At 60.7% G+C, this 18,992-nt stretch overlaps 2 protein-coding genes across 6 annotated transcripts; both read right to left on the bottom strand.

The window, feature by feature from the left end:
• Positions 1-292: 292 nt before the first annotated feature.
• Tcirg1 (T cell immune regulator 1, ATPase H+ transporting V0 subunit a3) lies at positions 293-11,818 on the bottom strand. 4 transcript variants are annotated; one of them, XM_042675845.1, is made up of 20 exons: positions 11,760-11,818; positions 9,937-10,081; positions 9,650-9,728; positions 8,052-8,272; positions 7,887-7,975; positions 7,527-7,653; positions 7,363-7,445; positions 6,776-6,869; positions 6,492-6,704; positions 5,449-5,593; positions 3,150-3,289; positions 2,917-3,074; positions 2,746-2,836; positions 2,222-2,340; positions 1,909-2,122; positions 1,628-1,762; positions 1,377-1,484; positions 1,177-1,294; positions 524-701; positions 293-446 (listed from the first exon to the last, which is right to left on the bottom strand). In XM_042675845.1, exons 2-20 carry the CDS (start codon positions 10,051-10,053, stop codon positions 368-370), a joined length of 2,508 nt encoding a protein of 835 aa, XP_042531779.1. In that variant the 5' UTR covers positions 10,054-10,081; positions 11,760-11,818; the 3' UTR covers positions 293-367. The 4 variants fall into 4 exon arrangements, with proteins under 4 accessions (XP_042531779.1, XP_042531780.1, XP_042531782.1 ...); XM_042675846.1 differs by having other exon boundaries at positions 9,937-10,057; positions 11,760-11,806; XM_042675847.1 differs by lacking the exons at positions 293-446; positions 11,760-11,818 and having other exon boundaries at positions 612-701; positions 1,628-1,701; positions 9,937-10,262.
• Positions 11,819-13,688: 1,870 nt separating this feature from the next.
• Positions 13,689-18,992, bottom strand: Ndufs8 (NADH:ubiquinone oxidoreductase core subunit S8). Of its 2 annotated transcripts, none has more exons than XM_042676527.1 (7): positions 18,896-18,992; positions 17,721-17,778; positions 17,579-17,629; positions 16,312-16,401; positions 16,037-16,209; positions 13,974-14,102; positions 13,689-13,883 (listed from the first exon to the last, which is right to left on the bottom strand). In XM_042676527.1, the coding sequence occupies exons 2-7, from the start codon at positions 17,776-17,778 to the stop codon at positions 13,752-13,754; spliced, it is 633 nt and encodes a 210-aa protein (XP_042532461.1). In that variant the 5' UTR covers positions 18,896-18,992; the 3' UTR covers positions 13,689-13,751. The 2 variants fall into 2 exon arrangements, with proteins under 2 accessions (XP_042532461.1, XP_042532462.1); XM_042676528.1 differs by lacking the exon at positions 18,896-18,992 and adding an exon at positions 18,486-18,631.

The raw sequence follows: 18,992 nt of genomic DNA, 5'->3' as shown, positions 1-18,992 counted from the left end.
CAGTCTGAGCCAGTCCACACACCTCCTGGGTAGGAGCTCACACTCCAGCTGGTTGGAACTGCTTGCTCACTCCAAGCGAGAACATTCCTGCACACATCCAGAGCCCTGTGACTGGGTTACAGTGGACAGGCCACGGGTCTGCGCTCAGACTTCACCAACCCAGGTCCTTGGCCAGCACCGCCCACCCCACCCCTGCCTCAGCTACAAAGGCGAGGGGCCGGCTGCGGGAGCCCAGGGCTCGGCCCCTCCTGGCTTCAGTCCTGCTCTGGAGTCCCAAAGAAGCAAAACGCACTTCCCAGGCCTGCCAGCTCTTTATTGCTTCTGCTCTGGGCGGCCGGGACTGGAGACGTGCCAGCTTCAGCGGGCGCTACTCATCCTCCACGGTGAAAGAAAAGGGGCTCAGTTTATAGCCAGTGCCCACGTAGAACTTGTTCTGGAACTCCACCCTGGGGAAGAGGTGGGGGGCTGGTTCAGAGAGCCCCGGGCCCACCCCACCACCCTGCCCAGTGCGGAAGGGACTCACCAGTGCAGCCGCAGAGCGTGCAGGAAGGCCGAGAGCCCCTCCATCACCAGCAGGATGGCCACTGTCAGCACAGCGAAGGCCGCGAAGACGGGGACCAGCACCACAGCCGCCACACCCACCTTCTGGCCCATGCTCAGGCCCACACGCATCACCATGGCCCACAGGACCTCCGACAGCTCTGGGGGCCAAGGAGCGGGCACTGGGCCAAGGCCAGAGGGCACCTGCTGGCCCTGTGAGTAGCCCCCGTCGTCTTTGCCCATAGGGCTGACAAGCCATTACAAGCCCCAGTACTGGGGCTTGAACTCAGGGCCTGGACGCTGTCCCTGACCTTTTTTTCACTCAAAGCTAACACTCTACCACTTGGGCCACAGCTCCATTTCTGGACTTTGCTGGTCAATGGGAAGTAAGAGGCTCACATTCCTGCCCAGGTGACTTGGAACTGAAATCTCGCACTCAGCCTGCTGAACAGCTAGGATAACAGGTGTGAGCCTCCAAAGCCCGGCTTATGGCACCTCCTTTTGTCATCCCTGTTTTACACAAGGGGAGACAGGTCCAAGGAGAAAGGACGTGCCCAGGCCACCCATCTAGCAGAGCCAACCGAGGCCCCTAGTCCCTGTCCGCCTGCCCGCCCGCCCCTCTGGCAGATCACTCACGGGCATGGGCCAGACTCAGGGCCCAGAGGCGCAGGTAGGAGGCCGTGTTAGAGATGCAGCCCAGGCAGAACTCAATGGTGTGGATGGCCTGGTGCATGAAGACCTCAGAGGGGACACACTGGAACAGGTAGGTAGGTGGCAGTGAGGGCCCACAGCTGGGGCCAGCCGCCCATGTCCCCTGAAGAAGGAGCTGCACCCACCTCGGTCTCTTCCTCGCCTGGGCCCCCGGCCTGCTCCTCGTCGGAGCCCCAGCCGCTCTCAGAGGGGGCGGCCTCAGGAGAATCCAGAAGCCCAGCCTTGTCCTCACCCTGCAAGCCCAGGGCGGGGAGCAGGTGTCACAACCCTACCCCACCCCCCCTTCTCCTCCCACCCCCCCACCTGCAGGAGTCCACCCGACCAGCTGTAGCATCCCTGGCCTCCCTCACAGTCCTCCATGAGCTCCAGCCTCTACCTGTTGACCCGCAGGCTTCCTCTGAGAGCGGCGGCGGCGGCGGCGATGCTGGTGTAGCAGGTACAGGGGTGTGCCTAGGAGCAGGACGGGCACTGTGGCTAAGGCCAAGACCACCAGCACATACTGGACTGCTTCCTGTGGGTGAGTGGGCCAGGGGGGCTGAGGGCTGCTCCCCCCGGTGCCCCTCACGAAATCAAGGACTCCTGAGAGGCGCCAGGCCTGCAGCACGGAGATCGGCAGGGCCTCAGCCGCCCCTCACCCCCCCCCCCCCCCCAGCCCACCTGCCCTGAGAAGAGCGGCCGGTTGGTGGGGCTGCGAGCGAAGAGGAACATGTTGATGAAATGGATGAGGATGCTGGGCGCCGAGGCGGCCTCCGCGGCCGTGACCCGCAGCCACTTGTAGATGACCAGGAAGACCAGGTAGCCGAAGAGGCCCAGCAGGAAGATGAGCTCGGGCAGAGTCTCCAGCAGTAGCCGGTGGGCCTGGCCAAAGTGCCTGAGGAGAGCAGGAGGGTTGTGAGGGTCACTGGGGTGCTGCCCAGCCACGCACCCCACCCTGCCCCCCTACCCCTGCTCCTGGCAGCCCAGCTCTCACATGTGGTTGAAGATTCCCAAGAACACCCCAAAGGCCATGTGGGTGACGCCCAGGATGACAGACATCTTCATCTTGAAGGAGTTGAGGAAGCTCAGGTGGTTGGTAGCCAGGCTCCAGATCTGGGGGTGGCAGGAGGGGCGAGACCCCAGGAATCCCGGTCACCGCAGCCAGGAAGCCCTCAGCCCAAGTCTGCCATTGCTGTGCTGGCCCTCTTGGGAGCCCCCTCCGTCCCCATGGGGACCAGTAGGAGGGGCGTGAAAGGTTGACAGGGTACGGTCAGATAATGGGTGCCCAAGGGTTGTCACTTGGGCCAGACTTCCCATGAGAGGACCAGCCCAGGCTTGACCCCAAGGCCTCTCGGCTCCCTTGGGAGACAGTGATAGGTAGGCCCAGTGGGGCATGCGCTGTGTCCTGTGCCCAGGCAGATCCTGGCGCACTAAGGACTAAATAGATGCGGCCCCAGAGGCCTGGCAGGACCTCCGCCGGCCTCCACCACCCATGGCGTGGGGGGCTGCTGGACTCACGGGGTCGATGCCAAAAGGGTAGGGCCCCAGGAAGACGCCGGTGATGTTGGGGTTCAAGGTGAGCAGCGGGTTCTGAGACAGGAACTGGTCACTGCAGCAACAGAGGACAGTGGTCAGGCCCGTGGAGGTGGGTCAGGGGCTACGGGAAAGAGTGGGGGGCACAGGCCTCACCTCCATTCTGACTGGTTGACCATGGCGGCCACGCTCCAGCCCGAGGGGAAGATGGTGGTGGCACGGCTGAAGCACTCGTTGTAGATGAAGCCGGTGTAGATGGAGAACAGGCCCATGAGCAGGAGCAGGTAGCGGCCCCCAAAGAAGGTCTGCCAGATCTGGGGGTGGGGGACGGGCTGGTGAGGGGCTTCCTGCCCCCCCCCCCGTCCCATCCCGGCCACCATGGCTCCCACCTCATTCTGTGTGGCCTTCATGGCTGGCCGGTCTTCAGCAAGCACCATGACCAGGGCGAAGAGGAACATGAGCAGACCGTGGCCGACATCACCGAACATCACAGCGAAGAGGAAGGGGAAGGTGACGATGGTGTAGGGCGCTGCAGCACAGGGCGGGTGGTCAGCCAGGGCCCCACCGAGGACCCCAGGAACCACTAGGCTGGGGACTGCTTGCTGGTGTCCCAGAGCCTGCCTTGGGGAGCTGTGTGACCCTGGGTTTGCTACTTGACCCCTCTGAGCCTGCTGCCCCAGCTGTGAGGTGGGCGCCCTTCAGAGGGCTATTATAAATAAGGCTCTTGACAGAGCACCTCTAGCTGTTTGCTATTGCTGTTGCTTGTTTTTGAGATTGGGGAGCTGAGGGTCTTGCTATGTTGCCCAGATCAGTCTTTTGTTTGTTTTTTTCTTGGTCATGGGGCTTGAGCTCTGGGCCGGGGCGCTGTCCCTCAGCTCTTCAGCTCAAGGCTAGTGCTCTACCACTTGAGCCATAGCACCACTTCTGGCTTTTTCTGCTTATGTGGTGCTGAGGAATCGAACCCAGGGCCTCAAGCATGCAAGGCAAGCGCTCTACCACTGAGCCACCTTCCCAGCTCCCAGGTCAGTCTTGAACTACTGGAAGTGATGCTCCTGCCTCAGCCTTCTGAGAAAACTGGGACAACAGGCAGTCACCGGCCATGGTACCTGGCTGCTATTGTTATATTTAAGAGCACTAAGCCAGGTACCATGGCCCACACCTGTAATCCTAGCTATTCAAAAGGCTGATGCAGGCAAACCACAGTTGGATGCCAGTCAAAGCAAAAAGCTCAGGAGACTGTCCCCATCTCACACAATACAAAGATGAGTACAGTGGCGTGTGCGCCTGTCATCCCAGCTACAAGAAATGCAAAGAGGAAGATAGTGGGCCAGGCCAGGCCAGGCCAAAAAAGTGAGACATTACTCAAAAACAACAAAGGTGGAGCTGAAGAGCCTTGAGCTGAAGAGCTGAGGGACAGCGCCCAGGCCCAGAGTTGCCACAACTGGCAAAAACAAAAAACAAAACACAACAAAGGCTCAAGTGACAGTGTCTGCCTAGCAAGTGTAAGGCTCTGAGTTCAAATCCCAGTGCAGACCCCTCAAACAGAAAAAGCATTAAGTAGAAGCACAGAGATGGTCCTAGCACATGGTCATGCAGGTGGAACTGGTCACCTGATCGTGGGGCTGGGCACTGTCCCTGAGCCTTTTCAGTCAAGATGAATGCTCTACCACTTGAGCCACAGCTAGCCACTTCCAGTTTTATGCTGGTTAAATGGAGATAAGAATCTCACGGACTTTCCTGCTGGGCTGGCTTCAAACTGCGATCCTCAGATTTCAGCCTCCTGAGTAGCTGGGATGACAGGCAAGAGCTGCTGGTGGCCAGCCTTTCCCCCCAGCTAACCGGGAAGAATTCCTGATGCGGCTGAGAGGACTCCAATACACATGCCCTGTTATGGGCTGAATCGTGAGTCCCCAAAAGTTAGGTTGGTGTCCCAATAATGACCACTCAGAGAGGTTTCTCTAGAGGCTGTGTGGTTTGGATGAGACCTTGGAACGCTAACCCTTTATGACAGGTTATGATGAACACCAACTTCTTAAAAAAAAAAATTATAATTTGCCAGGTGCCAGTGGCTCCCGCCTGTCATCCTAGCTACTCAGGAGGCTGAGACCTGATGATCCTGGTTCAAAGCCAGCCCAGACAGGAAAGTCTATGAGACTCATCTCCAATAAACCATTCAGAAAACCGGAAGTGGCACTGTGGCTCAAGTGGTAGAGTGCTTGTCTTGAGCTGAAGAGTGTAGGGACAGCGCCCAGGCCCAGAGTTCAAAACCCATGACCAACAAAAAATAATTAAAAAAATTATAATTTGTAGCTTAACAAGCCAGAGCAGCAGCTGGTGGAGGCTGGTGCGCAGGCTCTAATGTCGTCAACCTCAACACTTCCCTGAGATGTCCTTGCTCCCATCTTCCAGACGAAGAAACAGAGGCCCAGAAATTTGAAAATCATCAAACCCGGCTGCTGCAGCCATTCCCTGCACCAGCTCTGCTGGCTCCACTGTGACTTAAAAAGACCAATCCAGGCCCAGCCAGAGCATGACAGGAAGCCTACTTCTGACCTCAGGGGTATGGGACAGGCCGGGGTGGGAGACCTCTTGCCCCTCCCAGGCTTGTACCCATGGGCCTCGGAGCCTGCCCGGGTCCCTGACACAGATGGCAGGGCTGGCCTGGGGTGAGCCCGCGCTGGCTCTCACCGGGGTTGACCTCCTGGTAGCGGCCCACACCGTAGGCGTCCACGATGCCCTGGAAGCTGGCGGTGAAGCGGTTGGTGCGGATGAGGGTTGGGGGCAGCTCCCGGCAGGGGATACGGTGAGCTACGGCGCTCACTCCTTCCTCGCTCTGGGGTACCAGGCAGAAAGACAGAGGCTGATGTTGGGGGTCCTCAAGGGCCCCAAGACCTGAGAGGTGGACTGCTTGGCGGGGGGGGGGGGGGGGGGGGCAAGTGGCAGGAACAGGAAGTGGGGTAGGGGTCTGGGCAGCTCTTTTCCTAAGAAAGTCAAGGACACGGAGACAGCCAGATTTTACCCAGACTGGACATGGCTTCAAAAAAAGAAATGTGTCCATCCATCAGGGCCTGGAGGGGGAGCCTAGCCCCCCCTTAAGCACTGTCCCAGTGGTGTGTGCTATAGCACCCCTCCCTCTAACGCCCGCTCCCCAGGAAGAGCCACCTCTGCCAGGCATCCTAGGGCTCCTGGAAGGGCAGATTACATGGCCAGTGCCTTGGAGAGCCTGGATTTGACCTAGCTTGCTTGCTTGCTAGCTTCCTTCCTTTTTTTGTGTGCGTGTGCTGGTATTGGGGCTTGAGCCTAGGGTCTGGACACTGTCCTTTAGCTTTTTTTGCTCAAGGCTGGTGCTCTACCACTTGAGCCACAGCTCCATGTCTGGCTTTTTGCTGGATACTTGGAGATGGGAGTCTCATGGAATTCCCTGCCTAGGCTGACTTCAAATCTTGATCCTCAGATCCAGGCTCCTGGGTAGCTAGGATTACAGGTGTGAGCCACAGGTGCCCTGTCTGACCTAGGTTTCTGACTGGTCTCCCTGCGAAGCCTGCAGGGGCTCTGGGGAGTCAGGAGGGAGGACTGTGGGGCAGTAGCCATCTGGAGGACTCCTTGGAGGAGCCAGGGGGAGATTGGGTGCCATCCCTCAAGGGGCAAGGGTGGACAGAGGAACCCTGAAGCTACTGCCTGGAGGAGAGGAGAGGAGGGAGGGGGTGGGTCTGTGTGAGCAAGACACTCACAGAGCTCTCCTGCAGCGCCTGCTGCAGGGCAGGCAGGTCCCGCGTGGCACACCACACCTCGGCGATGAGGCACTTGTGCGTGGTGCTCACGCTGCACTGGTTCAGCATCAGGTACACAGCCTTCATCTTGTGGATTTGCACCTGCCAGGGTGGCAGCAGCTGCTGTACACGGCTCAGCACCTGGCTCAGGAACCGCTCGGTCTCCCCCAGGACCTGGGACAGAGCGAGTGGTCAGCAGGGATGGCGAGGTGGGGGGGGCGGGGTCCCTTCCAGTGGGCGCCCACCTCCTGCAGCTCCTGGCTCTGCTGTTGTAGCTGCTGCAGAGCGCCACGCCGGGCTTCCTCCTGCTCCAGGAATGGGAAGACATGGCAGTGGAAGCTGCAGGGGTGAGGAGAGGCGGGGGGGGGGGGGTGAGTCTGGAAGCTCACCGGCTGAGCTAAGGCAGGACATCCCTGGGGGAGTGGACATCAGAGGCTGGCATATATGGGTCAGCAAGAAGCCATAGCCTGCTGGGCAGTAACCCCAGCTACTCAGGAGGCCGAGATATGAGGACTGTAGTTCAAAGCAGCCCAGGCAGAACAATCCATGAGACTCACCTCCAAATTAACCACCAAAAAAGCCAGAAGTAGAGCTGTGGCTCAAGTGGGAGAGTATCAGCCTTGAGCCAAAAAGCTAATGGACAGTGCCTAGACCCTCAAACCCCAGGACTGGCATGTACACACACACACACACACACACACACGGAGGGCTCTGAACCTCTGTGGCGACACACACACACACACACACACACACACACACACACACACACACACCCGGAGGGCTCTGAACCTCTGTGGCGGCCTGGTGGCGCTGGTGCGCATGCGTGGCTCACCAGTCTGTGATCTTGCGGATCTTCTGCCCAATCTGCTCGCCCCAGTAGGAGATGACGAAGGTCATCCATGTCGCAGGCTCACCCTGCCGGAGGAGCCAGGCTCAGTCTACCCTAGAGTCCTGGCTCCACCCAGGACGGCCGCAGCCCAGCCCACGCCAGCTCACCGTCACGGGGTCCTCCAGCGGCTGCTCAGTCTCCTGGAAGCTGGCGATGAGGAAGCCGCGGCAGGCTCTCCAGAGCAGGCGCTCCAGGGCGGCGGCCTTGTGGGGCGCCACAGCACCTGCCACAAAGCTGCCACCAGAGGCTGGAGGAGGGAGCTCCCACCACCCACCCGCCTTGCCCAGCCAGGCCAGGAGACCACTGGAAGAAAGCTCCAAAGGCGCGGGAAGGGGGGCCTGAGACTAAAGAATGTTCTGGGCTTCAGGGAGGAGGCAGAGGGCGGGGTCATAGGTGAGGGAGGCAGGGTGTCGGAGCTGGGCTGGCCTGTCTCTCTCCACTGACCCCGGCCCTGGGGCCTCACTCACTTGACCCTCAGGTCCTGGTGTGGCCCCGCGGCGGACAGGAGCAGGGGGGTCTTCTCCGAGGAGGGCCCATCGGTGTGAGCAGCTGCTGGCTGGGATGGGAGCCACAGCCCTGTTAGACCCGTGCCAGCCCCCCCCCCCCCCGTGCTGGCCCAGGCTGGAGCTGACCATGGGGCTGTGGCTCTGGCTCAGCACGGCGGTGTGGAGCTGCAGCTGGTGCAGCTGGGCTCGCAGTGCCTGCTGGTTGCCCCGCACGTCCCGCAGCTCCTGGGCCAGGCGCTCTGTCTCCTCCTGGATGCGCAGCAGGTCTGGGGGCGAAGGTGCCGGCAGCCGGCCCTCCGCCTGGGGCAGCGCCACGCCAGCCCTGCGCACCTCCTCCTGCAGGAAGGCTGAGAGGGAGGGGAGGGGGAGGAGAGGGGTCACGGGGCCATGCAGGGCCATGGAAGCCGTCCGATGTGAGCCGAGGACAGGCTGACATCGAGAGGATTCCCACACGTCCTTCAAACTACTTTGACCACCTGTTTAGTCCCTTAAAAATCCCAAGCTAGGGGCTGGGAAGGTGGCTCAGTGGTAGAGCGCTTGCCTTGCATGCCTGAGGCCCTGGGTTCGATTCCTCAGCACCACATAAGCAAAAAGCCGGAAGTGGGGCTGTGGCTCAAGTGGTAGAGCGCTAGCCTTGAGCTGAAGAGCTGAGGGACAGCGCCCAGGCCCAGAGTTCAGGCCCCACGACCGACCAAAAAAAAAAAATCCCAAGCTAAGGCCAGGCCCCAGGGGCTCATGCCTGTCATCTAGCTACTCAGGAAGCTGAGATCTGAGGATCACAGACAGTTCAAAGCCAGCCCGGGCAGGAAAGTCTGTGAGACTCTTATCTCCAACAAACCACCAGAAAACTGGAAGAGGGGCTGTGGCTCAAAGTGGTAGAGCACTCGCCTTGAGCAAAAAGAAAAGAAGGCGCTCAGGAACAGCACCTAGGCCCTGAGTTCAAGCTCCACAACGGACAAAACAAAAAAAATCTGGAAGTAGAGCTGTGGATCAAGTGGTAGAGTGCTGCAGTAGAGTGCTGCAGCTCAGGGACAGTGCTCAGGCCCTGAGTTCAAGTCAAGACCCAGGGTCAGCATGTATGCGCACGCGCGCACACACACACACACACACACACACACACACACACACACCATACGCAAGCCAAAACTTGGTCCCTGGAGCTCTGCTCCTGTCCCTTGGAGCTCAGGTTGGCGGGGCTCTGCCGACTCTGCCGACTCTGCCCTCACCATGCCAGCCGGGGCCCGAGCCCCACCGTGGAGAGCACGGTGGAGACAAGGGCTCCACGGCTCCATATAAGCCAGACTGCCACGCCACAAAAGAGCGCCTGCTGTGGCTTCCCACTTGAGCGCCAGCCCTTCCCGAGCGCGGCTGGGGCAGGGCCAGCGCAGGGACCCGGGTCTGGCCCCAGGAGGGAACTGCAGAGGACACCCCCCTGCTCATCAAAGGGCAGAAAGTTCAGCCCACACCTCGTATCTGCTTAGAAGCCCTTTCAGACTCTGGCACCCACAGGACGAGATTCTCGGCCCTTCTCCAAGCGAACCCTGACACAGGTCCTGTCAACCACCCAGGTCCCCATCCCAAGAACCCCCTCAATTCCAGCTGCTCTGTCTTGCTTGGCAGGGCCTATCTGCCCCATTCTTTTGCTTTCTACCTAGTTAACGGGGCCCTTCCTTTCAGAACCTCCTCCAGGGAGCCTGCCAGGGGTGAGGGCTGGGCTCACTCACTGAAGGTCTTCTCCAGTTCCTCGCATCGTCGGACATCTACCACGAAGTGTCTCTGGAAAGCGCTCACTGATGCGTTGAGCTGCGGTGGCCACAGATGGGGTCAGTGTCCCAGGGAGGAGCGAGAGAAGATGTCCACCCTGGGGCCCAGGCCTGGCTTTCCCCCGGCCTTAGCTGCCTCTGCCAAAGAGGCTCCGAGCACCCCCCGGAGCCACAGGCTGGTCCCACCACACTGGCACGGGGGGCTCCGCGCAGTGAAGCCCCCCCTGCTCTGGCCAGCCCCGACTCACGTCTCTGAACTCCACGAGGCCCAGCTCGCCCAGCTGGCTCACACAGGTGTAGGCGGCAGCCGTGGGCAGGAACAGCTGGACCAGGGCCACTTCCTCGCTCCGGAATAAGGAGCCCATGGCTCCAAGGGGGTGGGGGTGGGGGGTTCTGGTCAGGGGTGAGACACAGCTGCACACACAATCCCAGAACGTGCTGCTACCCTCCACCTGACAGCTGGGGAAACTGAGGCCCAGGAAGGGGCCACGGGGTGCCGAGGCCCACAGGAAGTAAGCAGGGTGCTTGTTCAGGGAGCCATCCTTTCTTCCCCCACAGCCAACCACAGCCCCTGCCCGCCTCCCCGCCCCCCCCCCCCCCCAGCAGCTCGGGTACCCCTGGCTCTGCACACTCTCCTGACTCCTTTTCCCTCCTCTCTGACTTGCCCTCCCCCTGGACCCTGCTCATCCCAGGGGCTGCAGGCACACGGCCATTCCAGTCGGGCCTGACATACCAGGACAGAAACCAGGACAGAACCCTGAGTCCCCCAGCCCCTAGGGGTGGGGTGGAGTCTCTTCTGGGCCTCCCCCCTCCCCGCAGTGGATGGCCTGGCAGGGGCTGCCCCCCCCACCCCACGCCTGCTTCCAGGCTGCACTTGCTCATGGCAGTGTTGAAACTAACGAAAGTGAAAACTGTAAGGTAAAACTGAGACCACTGGGCAGGAAGGGCCTGGCTGGAAGGCTGGAGGGGCTGGCCACGGGACCCAGGGCCAGGGGGCTCCAGCAGGCCCTGCCAGCTCTCACCCACTCCTCTTAGCCGAGGCCCCGCCCTGCCTGCTGTCTGGGTGTCCCCCCCCCCCCCCCCCCCCCCCCCCCCCCGGCCCCCACCTGGTTGCTTAACTTGGAATAGGAACTTTGCAGCCCTCCTCCTCCTTGGGAAATAACCGAACCCCTGCAAGCAGGGACTGCGGAAGGGCAGGGCCCGGCCTGGGAGGGTGGGGCTGTCACCCCCACTACCCAAGGGCACAGCTGTAAGCCACAGGCCCTGGGCTGCCCCTTCGTGTTTGTTACTGTGTGAACCTGGGCAAGTCCCTTACGCTCTCTGGACCTCCATTTCCTCCTGGCTGGGACCTGGACACCGGAGGAGGAGAAAGGACCTGACCAAGGAGGTGACGAAAAAAGACCCAGAGCCCCCTCCCCAAATTCCTTCAGCCACACCTCCTGACAGCAGCGCAGGGGAGGGGTACTGAGCCCAGTGTTCCAGGTCATCCGAGGCTGGGACACGCGGGGGGGGGGGAGGGGGGGAGGGCACCCAAGCCAGGCCAGGACCGGGACCGGGACCGGGGTGCAGGTTCGGAAGTTCCTGTCCTGGGCTCTGGCTTCATCCCACCCCGGCCCCCAATCAGACTGCGAGGGGCACGGGCGAGCCTCGGAGCGGAGATCCCGAGGGGCCCCGAGGCCCGGCGTGGCCTGCGGGACACGCGGACGCTTCCTGGTCCCGGGCGGCCGCGGGAGGCGCAGCCCCCGCCCCGGCCCCCGCTCCCGGCCCCGCCCCTCCTCTCCAGGCCGGGGCTCTGGGGTCGGAATGACCCGGCTCGCCACTCCCTGGCGGGTCGAGCCTCGCTCTCCTCATCTGTGAAATGGACTCCGTCCCGCCAAGCAGATGCTCCGGGCCCCGGCCCGGCAGCGGGGCTCCGGGGTTGGGGTACCATCCCGTCCTCCGGCTCCTCACGGCCTCCCCTGCCCCGGCGGGGTGACCGCGGGAGCTGCCTCCACTTCCAGGCCTGGCAGGGCGCCAGGACTCGTCCTCGGGCAGCGGAAGCGGGTGGCGGGAGAGCTGGGGCTCCACTCACCCCGAGGGCGCGCAGTCCCACTCCGCTCCGAGGCCGGCTCTGCTCCCGCCCGCCGCGGCCCGCGCAGCTTATTCCAGCCCGGGGCGGGGCCAGGGGACGACACGCCCACCGACGCGCAAGCCCCGCCCCGCGCGGCCGCTCTGGGCGCGCAGGCCCCGCCTACCTCCCAGCCTCACCAGGGCCTAGTCATTAGGGTGACGGTTCTGACCCTGAGCCATTTAATTCCATTCACAACTGAGGGGCGGGGGGCCGCTGGAGCCCCCTGTGCTGATTCCCCCCTACCGGATGAGCTCCCTCTTCCCTCCTACCTGGAGGGCTCGCTGCCCCATGAGTGATGGGGCCCCCACTGGGCCTGGACCCCTCGGCACCCCCACACCCTCCTCCACTAACGGGGTCCCTTCCCTGCTCACTTTCCCGCTCTGACAACCCGGGGCGGGGGCTACACAGCAGGGGTGGGGATGGGAGTAGACGCCCCTCTCTGGACCTTGCTTCCATGTCCGCGGGTGGTAGGGAGGGCAGTCCCTAGCAGCCTGGGCTGCCTGACACTCACCTGCGGTGGTGACCTGGCTCCCTGAGGCTCAGTCCCTGTACCAGTGCCTGGAAACTGGCCCTAGTGCCGTCCACAACCTGCACTGTGAACAGGGGACAGGAGGGCCACAGCACTCAGTTCTGGTGAGACCTCAACCCCACAGAGGAAGCAAAGGCCTCCAAGGGGTGGGATGAGGGCCTGGAGCTGCAGAGCCAGGCCTGGAAACGGTGTCCTCAGGAAGGTGAGGGCCGAGCGTTCACGTATCACAGCGGGAGCAGGAGGGGCCGCCGGCCAGGCTTCCTCCACTGAACTTTGTTAGGATACACACTCGTGCCTGAGTGCCCCACAATGAATACAAATGTTCCAGTATCTGGGTGCTGTGCCCGTGTGAAGGGGGTTCTGGCGGGAAAGACACAGGGGTGCTCATGCTTCTCTGGCCTGGCCTGCACTCTTGGAAGGGGCGCTGTCTCAGCAGCGGCAGGACGCAGCACCCTGCTGAGCTTCCGTGTTCAGGCTGTTCCAGCTCACCTGTGCTCATGGCCACGGGAGCCCCATCCTTGAGCATTGAGGCCAGCGTAGGGCCTGGGCCACGTCCGCACTGCGAGGTGACAAAGGTCAGCCCCAGTGTCAACAGGGGATCTGAGGGGGACCCTGGGGAAGGAGCTGCAGTTCTGTTACAGGCCCGGCTCAGAGTCTTGAAGGTCTCGAGTGACTGTCGAGGGGCATTCCCCATGCTCACTGGCCCACAGAGCACCACCTCCCTTACCAACATGCATCTTGGGAAACTTCTATTTCCTGAAAGGCAGTTTTGGACATGGTGGGAGGAGGGACTCAGGCCTGCATATAGATTTTTGAGACCCAAGGCAGGCCTTGCACCTGGGCCTGCTTCTTCCTGCAAAGGAAGGACAGTCCTTCCACAGGACTCAGCACCACGCTCAAGGGCTGCTTCTGGTTATTACTCAAAGTGGCCCCAGGGGAACTACACCCCTTTTGCTAGGACTAACAAAGCAGGAAGTCATGCAGCCAAGCAATTGCCTGGTGCAGGACTGTGAAGAGAAAAGGGGATGTGGCCAAGACAGCTCAGAGGCAGCAGGGCCTGGGTCACCTCCTCGTGACTGTCACCCCAGAGCAGACCACACCCTCAAGGACACCCTGGCCCTTCTGAGTTCCTCGATGTACCTCAGTCCAAGGCCTTGGGAGGCTCCGAGTACCAAGAGTGTTAAGTCATAGGGAGCCCTCAGCGGCTGCACCTAGACCGCCCCCAAGACACCCGGGCGGTGGAAAGGGTGGGGGTAAGGCGACCTTCAGCACTGCCAAACTGGAGAAGACACGGGCAGCTGTGTGCACAGGCAGGCCGTGGCTGGCCCCGGACCCCAGGAGGCACGGCAGGAGGCACAGTGGGGGGTCAGAGCTCTTTATTGGGCGGCAGGGCTGCAGCCGAGGCGTGGTGGGTGGCAGGAGCATCACCGGTACAGGTAGTCGGCCTGGATGTTGGCGGCGATCTCAGCCTCCCACTTGTCCCCGTTGTTGAGCAGCTTCTCCTTGTTGTACAGCAGCTCCTCGTGCGTCTCCGTGGAGAACTCAAAGTTGGGGCCCTGCAGGGCAGAATGCAGGTGGCGTGGGATCGGGCTTCGCCGGGGAGCCGCTGCCCCAGCTGCGTCTCCCCCTTCCCAGAGCCCACTCACCTCCACGATGGCGTCCACGGGACAGGCCTCCTGGCAGAAGCCGCAGTAAATGCACTTGGTCATGTCGATGTCATAGCGGGTGGTCCGGCGGCTGCCGTCCGCCCTCGGCTCCGCCTCAATGGTGATGGCCTGGGGAGGGGCCGCAGTCACTGCTGGCCACGTCCTGGCCCTGGGTGGCCCGCAGCGCCAACCCAATGTTCCCCCCACCTCTGGACCCTCCCAGAGCCAACATAGCCTGTGTCTGCCCCCCACCTGTGCCTGTCCTTTGTTAACGCTCCGTCTCCTGTCCCAAGCCCAGCTCCCACAAGGGAAGGTTGTCCAGCTCTGTTCTCCACAGACCTGATGCCTTAAGGGGGAAGTGCCTAATGGCTGGTTAAAAAACCACTGACTTGGGGCTGGGAAGGTGGCTCAGTGGTAGAGTGTTTGCCTTGCATGCCTGAGGCCCTGGGTTCGATCCCTCAGCATCCCATAAGCAGAAAAAGCTGGAAGTGGCACTGTGGCTCAAGTGGTAGAGCATTAGCCTTGAGCTGAGGAGTTGAGGGACAGCGCCCAGGCCCAGAGTTCAGACCCATGACTGACAGAAACAAAACACAAAAAACAAAATCCACTTAGTTCTACTCATCCCCACTTGATGAATGAGAAAACTGAGGCTCAGAGAAGCTGATGAACGCCTGAAGTCACACAGCAAGTGAGGGGCAGAGCCCATTCTCGAAGGCATATCCCTAACTAGCAGTTTCTGGCAGCAGCCTAGTGTCGGCCAGAGGAAAGGGAGGCCTGGGGCCCCACAGCAGGAGGACCGCCCATGCCTGGGCCTCACACTCCCCCAAGGGTGGCTGCTCAGAACTCCTGGGGACCCCTCGGAGGGCCGCACCATCTTTTTATGTCTATAACAAGGAAGTAATCTCGACCTGTTAAGAGTTGAGTAAAAATGACAGGACTGGGTGTCAGTGGCTCACGCCTGTCATCCTAGCTACTCAGGAGGCTGAGATCCTAGACCATGGTGTGAAGTCCACCAGGGAAGGAAAGTCTATGAGATTCTTACCTCCAATTAACCAGCAATAAGCCAGAAGTAGAGCTGTGGTTCAAGCAGTAGAGTGCCAGCCTGGAGTGAAAAAGCTAAGGGACAGCACTCAGGCCCCGAGTTCAAGCCTCAGTAACGGCACACATACAAAGACTACACAGGTGAGAAGAGGCGTGAGCTGGGACAGTGCCCGGCTGCGGCACAGCACTCACAGCCTGGAAGCCAGCGCTGCCGCCGCCGGGCCCTCCACGTGCCCAGGCAGTGGTTACAGAAGAAACGTCAAGACCACAGCCCTCAGCTTGGAAGACCCACAAGCAGCCAGGTTCGGCCAGGAGCCCCATGAGCCCCAGCACTGAGGAGATGAGCAGGTGGTAAGGCCTGGGCCGGCCAGACTCCTGCTGGGTACAGGCCAGGCCTGAGCCACAACCACATCCATTTCTTTTCATTTTTTTTTTTTTGTTTGGTTGGTCATGGGGCTTGAACTCTGGGCCTGGGCACTGCCCCTCAGCTCTTCAGCTCAAGGCGAGTGCTCTACCATTTGAACCACAGCACCACTTCCAGTGTTCTGGTGGTTAATTGGACATGAGTCTCACGGACTTTCCTCCCCAGACCTGGCTTTGAACCTTGATCCTTAGATCTCAACCTCCTGTGCAGCTAGGATTACAGGTGTGAGCCACAGCACCCAGCATGACATCGATTTCTATGCCACGAGCCCTGACTCTAGGCCATCTGTGCAACTGAAAGCCAGGTTTTTGAGGAGCAGCCGCCAGGCCAGGGAGTGGGGGCTTCTTATGTGTCCTCTTGGGGTGGAGCCAGGAACAGGTGGGGTCACCCCACAAGGCTGGGGTGATCGCTAGGGCAGGTCCTGTGCCCCAGGCAGCATCACCCGCAGATTTGGTGACTCACAGCCTCTGGCCACCACAGCCTTCTCAGTTCCACTCAAGAGTGGGGAGGGAGGTTCAAAGCAGGAGACAGATTTTCCTGTGCCCCCCATCTCCTGGGGGGGGGGGAGAGCCAGGGTGGGGGTCAGGGCCCGGCTCACCTGGGCAGGGCAGATGGCCTCGCAGAGCTTGCAGGCGATGCAGCGCTCTTCCCCGGATGGGTACCGCCGCAGTGCGTGCTCCCCGCGGAAACGTGGGCTCAGCGGACCCTTCTCAAATGGGTAGTTGATTGTGGCTGGCTCGCGGAACAAGTAGCTCAGGGTCATGCCCAGGCCTGTGAGCAGTGCAGGACAATGGTCAGGAGAACGGGCGCGCGTTGCCCCGGCGCACGCCTCCTGCCGGGGAGCGTCCTGCCACCCTGCTCCCACGGTCTCACCTCGGATGAGTTCAGTCCACAGCAGGGTGCGAGCTGCCTGGTCAGTCACTGACCGCATGTCCATCGGCTGTTCCTGCACGTTCACATACTCTGCAGGGAGCCCACGGCAGGGGGTTAAAGAATCCAACTTGGAGCCAGGTGCTGGTGACTCACGCTTGTAATCCTAGCTACTCAGGAGGCTGAGGTCTGAGGATCATGGTTCAAAGCCAGCCCCGGTAGGAAAATAAGACTCTTATCTCCAATTAACCACTAGAAAACCAGAAGTGGCATACTAGCCTTAAGCAAAAGCGCTCAAGGACAGTGACCAGGCCCTGAGTTCAAGCTCCAGGACTGACAAAAAGAAAAAAAAAAAAAATCAAGTTCGGGGGGGGGGAGGGGGGGGGGAGGCCCGGCCCTCAGGCTGGTGCAATAATAGCCAACCAGGGGCCTAAATGTCCCCTGGTGGAGGCTGAGGACTCCTCAGGAAGCTGAGCTGAGGATCGTGGTTTGAAGCCAGGGCAGAATCCATGAGACTTATCTCCAATCTCCAATGAATCACCAAAAAGCCAGAAGTGGAGTGCTAGTCTTGAGCACAAAAAAAACTTATGGAGAGCACCCAGGCCGTGAATTCAAGCCCCAGGACTGGCACCAAAAAGAAAAAAAAAGATCTCACAAACATTTCCACATGCACTGGCTTTGAACCTCAGTCCTCAGATCTCAGCCTCCTGAGTGGCTTGGATTACAGTCTTGAGTTACCAGCGCCCCACTTATTATGGTCATTTTTAGAACTGAATCACTGGGGTGAGGGGAGTCAAGAGGGGAAAAACTGGGAGAGAATGAGGGAGGGGGTGACACTGTTCAAAAGAAAATTAAATAATTAGACTGGGAATGTGGTTTAGTGGTAAAGTGCTTGCCTAGCATTCATGAAGCCCTGGGTTGGATTCCTCAGTACCACATACACAGAAAAAGCTGGAAGTGGCACTGTGGCTCAAATGGTAGAGTGCTAGCCTTGGGGAAAAGAAGCTCAAGGACAGTGCCCAGGCGCTGAGTTCAAGACCCAGGACTGGCAAAAAAAAAAAAAGAGAGAGAGAGAGAGAGAATGAACTCATTATCTGACTTATGTAACTGTAATCCCCCTATTACCTTTACAATAAATTTTTTAAAAAAAGAAACTAAGGCTCAAGGAAGGGACCCTGACAAGGAAAAGGCTAAAGCTCAAGTGTCCTCCTTGGTCTCTAGCAGGATAATGGTCGGGAAAGCATAGGCTGAGCACCACCCTGGTACTCACTGTAGGTCGCTGTCACTGGGCTGCTGTGGAGGCTCCGGCCACTGGGTTGTCCTGCAAGGAGAGGGAAGGAGTGAGGCTCTGGGACCTGGAGCTAGTCCCGGGAAACTGGGCTCCCCCATCCCCAGGAAGCTCCAAGCACTACCTGTGCGTGCAGCCTGGGCCAGGGCCCGCAGCAGCGTGGAGGTGGTCAGACAGCGCATCTGGGGGCAGAGAAAGGAGAAAGGTGAATCCAGGGGTTGGTGACACACCTAAAATCCTGACTCCTCAGGTGACTGAGTTCTAAGGATCTCGCTTCAAAACCAGCAAGGCGGGAAGGTCTGTGAGACTCTTTATCCCTGATTAAGCCCAAAAGGCTGGAAGTAGAGTGGTTCAAGTGGCAGAGTGCCAGCCTGGAGCATAAAAGCTCAGGGACAGTGCCCAGGCCCTAAGTTCAAGCACCAGTACAGGAGGGGGGTGGGGGGAGCCGAGAGAAACGGAGAAGAGAGGAGAGGGAGAAAGCAAGACACAGACAGACAGACAGACAGGCAGACAGGCACTCTGGCACTCCAGGGTCATCATGACAACACCCTTTCAGTCTGATCCTGTTTGACTGGGCTGAACCCCAGGGTCTCACTTAGGAAGCCTGTGAAATCCATCCCTAGCGCTGGTGCCTTCCATGGGCCCACCCCCTCCCCCAGTCATCTCCCCAGCACCGAGGGGAACCGAGCTAGGCTCCATTCACTGTCAGCTTGTCATGTGACTGGCCCAACGTCACACTTTGGACTTTGGGACTAGGAGGGGTGAGAACCCCATACTCCCAGGCTGGAAACGCTGGAGGAGAGAAATAATCCTGTTTCCCTTCCCTACTTCAAGGCCCTCCAGGGCTGGTCCCCAGCCCTCAGGATGACCTTGGGCAGGGTGAGGTCACCTGCAAAGTCAGGCTCGCGAGCACGGGGGAAATGGCACACGCCAGCCAGGCGGCTCGGAGCCTGGCGCTCAGCCCGCGCGCCCAGGCCACCTGCGGCCAGTGACCTGGAGCCGACCCGCTTTGGACCGCAGATTCGAGTTCCAGGCTCCCAACCCACCACCTTCGGCGACCTTCCCCGCGACCTCTGACCCCGCGGGCGCAGGCGGCGTCGGAGCCGGCCGCGCACGCGCCCTGCGGGCGCCGGCTTCCCGCTCGGCCGCTAAAGCGCAGAAGGACACGGAGGCCGCGGGTCGTGAGCAGGCCGAGATGGAACCTGGGCGCAGGGTTCGGGGGCCAGTGGGGACACCAGACTCGTCCTCGACGCCGCGCGGCCCAGGCCCAATCTTCACCGAAGTGCCCCGAACACCCACCTTGAGGTGCTGCGGCTCCTTCCCTCCAGGAGCGGGCAGGTCAGCCGGGAGGCGGACCTTAGCTGTAGGACACTGCCATTGGGCTGGTGGCTTCGCC

Source organism: Dipodomys spectabilis, unplaced genomic scaffold (genome assembly GCF_019054845.1).
Source record: "Dipodomys spectabilis isolate Male_0828 unplaced genomic scaffold, ASM1905484v1 ptg000030l, whole genome shotgun sequence".
Classification (NCBI taxonomy): Eukaryota; Metazoa; Chordata; class Mammalia; order Rodentia; family Heteromyidae; genus Dipodomys; species Dipodomys spectabilis.
This window is presented reverse-complemented; position numbering and strand designations above follow the sequence as displayed.